The sequence below is a fragment of the Elephantulus edwardii genome, unplaced genomic scaffold (genome assembly GCF_000299155.1).
Source record: "Elephantulus edwardii isolate Elephantulus edwardi_28Jun2011 unplaced genomic scaffold, EleEdw1.0 scaffold00237, whole genome shotgun sequence".
Classification (NCBI taxonomy): Eukaryota; Metazoa; Chordata; class Mammalia; order Macroscelidea; family Macroscelididae; genus Elephantulus; species Elephantulus edwardii.
Window position 1 is genome coordinate 1,124,792 of NW_006399987.1, and position 4,579 is coordinate 1,129,370.

The window sequence follows — 4,579 nt, forward strand, 5'->3', positions numbered from 1 at the left end:
AGGCTTTAGGCCTTTTTTCATAAGGTCTCTATGAATTGTGTTCAACTCAACGGCAATCAACAACAAGATGCCCAAAGTATAAGAGATGAAGCTTTGCTATCCTTACCTACAAGGAATGTTCTGGTTGCACTTTCTCCAAGATATGGAGGGAGTTGTACAAACTCTTGTACAACTGTAGGGAGTTGTACAATCTCTTTTGCAAATACAGTATCACAAACATTCACTGCAGGGTGAACTATGAGTTAGTTCCTATTTTACAGCAAGAATTTTTTATTTTGCTTTGTTTATGAAGTTTAGGTGAGAAAAAATAATCTTCCAAGATTCCTACTCAATAGTAATGGTTTTTGTATTTTTTTTTAGTTGTTATCTGGAAAAAGAAGTCTTCCAGTTAACATATCTTGGCCATAAATTCAAAGAATTCCTTGGTTCAAATTGTTGTTGTTGTTGTGTTGTCATGTACCCTGCAACTCATGGCACACCTATGCACAACAGCCCTAAATCCTGCTCTATCTTGTGCCAATCTTATTTTCTCCAATACACCTACCCTCGTTATACCCCAGTCACTGAATCAATCCATCTCATTGAGGGTCTTCCTCTCCTGTGCTGTCCCTCCACCCTCCCTAGCACGATGTCCCTCTCCAAGGACTGATCCCACCTTGCAACATGTCCAAAGTATGTCAGACAGAGCTTCAGAATCCTTGCCTCCAAGGAGCAGCCTGTCTTTATTCTCTCCAGGATGAACTTGTTTGTTCTCTTAGCAGTCCATGGTTTATTCAATACTCCAACACCACATCTCAAAGACATCAACTCTCCTACAATCATCCCTAGTCATTGTCCAGCTCTCTGATGCATAACATGTAATTGCAAAGACAATGGCCTCTATCAGGTACACCTTAGTCTCTAGACTGACATTGTTGCTTTTCAGTACTTTGGAGAGGTCTCTAAGCCATCCTGAAGTCCATCTATTTTCTTTTTTCTTGATTTTTATGCATGTGCACTGGCCTCGGATCAGAAGAGCTCTAGTAGTGGTAAATGGAGGAAGTTGTGCTGCTGATCCTAAAGCGGATTACTGTCTGTGGCTGTTCGAATCCACCTGCCTCTTCAAGGGAGAAAGATGGAGAATCTCATGTGTAATTTACACCCTCTCATTGGAGCGTCAGCTCTGAGTCTGGTTAGACTCGATGCCAATGAATTTGAGAATTTTTTTTTAATTGGGATCATAATGACAAGAAAATTTTTTTGTTAACAAGGAGTTTTGTCTATTGAGTCTCCGGGGATGACTAATAGTCTGGCTGTGACCACCTCAATGAATAGTTCTCCTTTAATCAGGAAGCAGCATACCTGAGACTTCACACAGTCGATTCTCTTGTTGAGGAGCCTGGTCCCTCTGCTTTTCCTGAGGAAAGATTTCTCACCTACATCACCTGACTTGTAGGACAGATATCAAGAATCATTTCTCAGTGATGTCAGTCAGGTAACCTAAGCCCTTAGTTCACTGTTGGAAATGAAGAAAGTGTTTTAATGTAGGTTCAACCAAGGGAATGGTGCAGAGGAAGATTACAGTACGTGCATGAAAAATTATTAAAATCAAATCACCCTGCCTAAATGACTTTGCTCTTTTTCACATGTTTTCATATATCTTTGCACTAATGTCAGGGAGCCATCATTCTCTGTTTTCTTCTCTCTACACAATGGCAAAAACCGTATTTTTTTCCCCCTAGACAGAGATATGCCTTTTTCATGCATGCTAAATGTCCTAAAATTTTCTGACATGTATTATGATTAGCAGCTTATGGTGTTGACAGCTTATTAACATCTCTTTATCTTCCTGATTCTTTTTTTTTGTTTTGAAATATGCTTTTATTTTGTACTAGCTGCCAAACAAAATGTATTCATTGTGTTTCATTCATATACACTATTTTTCACATATATTCCTTCACTGTATATTTCATTATATTCAAATTCTATTTCACGATATTCCTTCATTCACACTGTGTTTCATATGATAATTCCTATACAGTGTGTTCTATAAAATTAATCACCATTAATCTATACACACTATTATTACTTTGCAGACCCTCATTTGATCTTTCCTAAAAAAAAAAAATCTTCCTGATTCTTAACACACATTTGTACTGTAAGTTTCCCTCCACTACCAAAAAGTAGAGCATTAAAAGGGTTGAGAAGTTTGAGAGGTGGGGATGGAAGGGGAATGAGAGCGAGCAGAGATTAGTGAATGGATAGGAAAGATGAAGGGAAAGAGAAGTTATCACAAAGATAGATTGATAGATCAATAGATAGATAGATGATAGATAGATAGATAGATAAATACATAGATAGACAGACAGACATATAGACATATAGAGATAGATATAGGTACAGATACAGATATAGATGATATCATGATATTGATAAGATGATAGAGATGAGAGAGAGAGAGAAAGAGATGCTTGGAGTATGCATTGCATCTTTAATGGCGCTCTGACATACAAAAGTTGAACTTTTTTTTGCCCTTTAAAAAAAAATAAAATCATTTTCAGATTTTTTTAAATAGTTGTTAATGTAGGTATTTCATAAAAGCAAAGCATCATCAAGCAAACTTTTAAAATTTTTTTAAAGCAAACTTTTGAAATACAAAAGATCCTCGTGTTTCTATACCCAATTATAATTTCCGAGAAAAAGGTGAAATCTGAGGCAAATTTATCAGGCTGTCTGGTGAGTATAGGGAGGTCTGGTAGCGTAGTGGAAAGAAGCTGCACTGCAGTCTCAAAGGCATGTGGTTTGAATCTATCAGTTGCTCCACAGAAAAATGACGGCAGCCTCCTTTTGAGCGATTAACTGCCTCTGAAAACCTTCCAGTGACAGGTCAGTTCCCACTCAATGGTACACAACTGCTGAGTGTCTCTTTCTATGTAAAATTAGTAAATGATAGTATGCGCACAAATTTTTGTTGCTGTTATGTGCTGTGGAGTCAGAACTGACTCATAGTTGACCCTCCAGTAGAAGGTCAGTAAAAGCATAGGATTTTCTGCAATTTTCAGTGGCACTAAATCACATAGGACAATAATGCTCATCTTTTTCCCCAGAGCAATTGATGACTTTGAACAGGGTGCCTTTGGGTCAGAAGCCCACCTCCTTATCACTAGGCCCAGAGCTTACAAACTTAATAAGTGTAATTGAGAACAAATAGAGTAATTTTTAAAAACACGAACACCTTTCACTGCTTTCTAAAATAAATATTGATGCTCAACAGCATCAATTTCTGGTTTCTTTATTTTGAACAGTCAGGTAATGTGCACATAGCCTATCGATTATTGTCTGATCATCCCGTCTTTCCCAGCAGATTCATCAATAACATGGAACTGAGAAACCAAACAACTATTTCAGAATTTCTTCTCCTGGGACTGACAGAAGACCCAGGACTACAGCCCCTCCTCTTTAGCCTGTTTCTGACCATCTATCTGGTCACTGTTTTGGGGAACTTGCTCATCATCTTGGCTGTCGGCTGTGACCCCCATCTACACAGCCCCATGTACTTCTTCATTTCTAATCTCTCCTTTACTGACATCTGTTTCAGCACAACCACGATCCCAAAGGTGCTACTGAACATCCAAGCACAGAATCATAGCATCACATACACGGGATGCCTCACCCAGGTCTGCTTTGTCTTGATTTTTGCCAGTTTGGAAAGTTTTCTTCTTTCCGTGATGGCCTATGACCGCTACGTGGCTATTTGCCAGCCCCTGAGGTACACAACTATCATGCATCCTCGCCACTGTTTTCTAATGATTCTGTTCTCCCTGCTCATTAGTGTTGTGGATGCCCTTCTTCATAGCCTGATGTTGCTGCGACTGTCATTCTGCACCGACTTGGAAGGTCTTTACTTCTTCTGTGAAGTTGTTCAGGTCATCAGGGTGGCCTGTTCCGAAACATTCATCAATAACTTCGTCTTATATTTTGCAGCCAGTCTATTGGGTGTTGTGCCTTTTTCTGGGATAATTTTTTCTTATACAAAAATCGTATCCTCTATTTTGAGAATATCATCAGCAAGTGGGAAATATAAAGCTTTTTCTACTTGTGGGTCTCACCTTTCGGTTGTTTCTCTATTCTATGGGACAGCTTTTGGTGCCTATTTTAGTACGACATTTATGCATGGTTCTAGGAAGACAGCTGTAGCTTCAGTGATGTACACTGTGGTCACTCCCATGATGAACCCTTTCATCTACAGCCTGAGGAACAGGGACATGAAGGCAGCCTTGAGGAACATTATCAAGTGCACACGGGCTTGTTGGTGATTAAATTATTTGATTTGGATATGGATTGCAAGATCGCATCAGTTGTCTCAGGGTACCAGGAGCCAGAGTGCCCGATGGATATCGCCAAGTTCTTGTGAAATGAAGAGACAACGTAAAGGTTTTAACTTGGACCTTAAACCTGACTTTGCTAATTGTGTATCCCTGTGCTGTTTGACAAATTATTTCAGATCTCTAAATTCAGCGGTTTATTTTGTTTGAGGCAAGGTGGTGCAGGTTTTGGGTTTTCCTTCTTTTTCCTTTTAAAGTTTAAAAAGTAAGTTGGT

The 4,579-nt window shown here is 39.0% G+C and overlaps 1 protein-coding gene across 1 annotated transcript; it reads left to right on the plus strand.

Moving 5' to 3' along the window:
• The first annotated feature begins 3,317 nt into the window (after positions 1-3,317).
• Positions 3,318-4,295, plus strand: LOC102847008 (olfactory receptor 7G2-like). The gene has a single exon (XM_006898821.1). The coding sequence runs from the start codon at positions 3,357-3,359 to the stop codon at positions 4,293-4,295; it is 939 nt and encodes a 312-aa protein (XP_006898883.1). The 5' UTR covers positions 3,318-3,356.
• The last annotated feature ends 284 nt before the right edge of the window (positions 4,296-4,579 follow it).

Bases quoted from the DNA above. Each gene is read 5' to 3' on its own strand.
- LOC102847008 (XM_006898821.1), top strand. From the start codon at position 3,357: ATGGAACTGAGAAACCAAACAACTATTTCAGAATTTCTTCTCCTGGGA.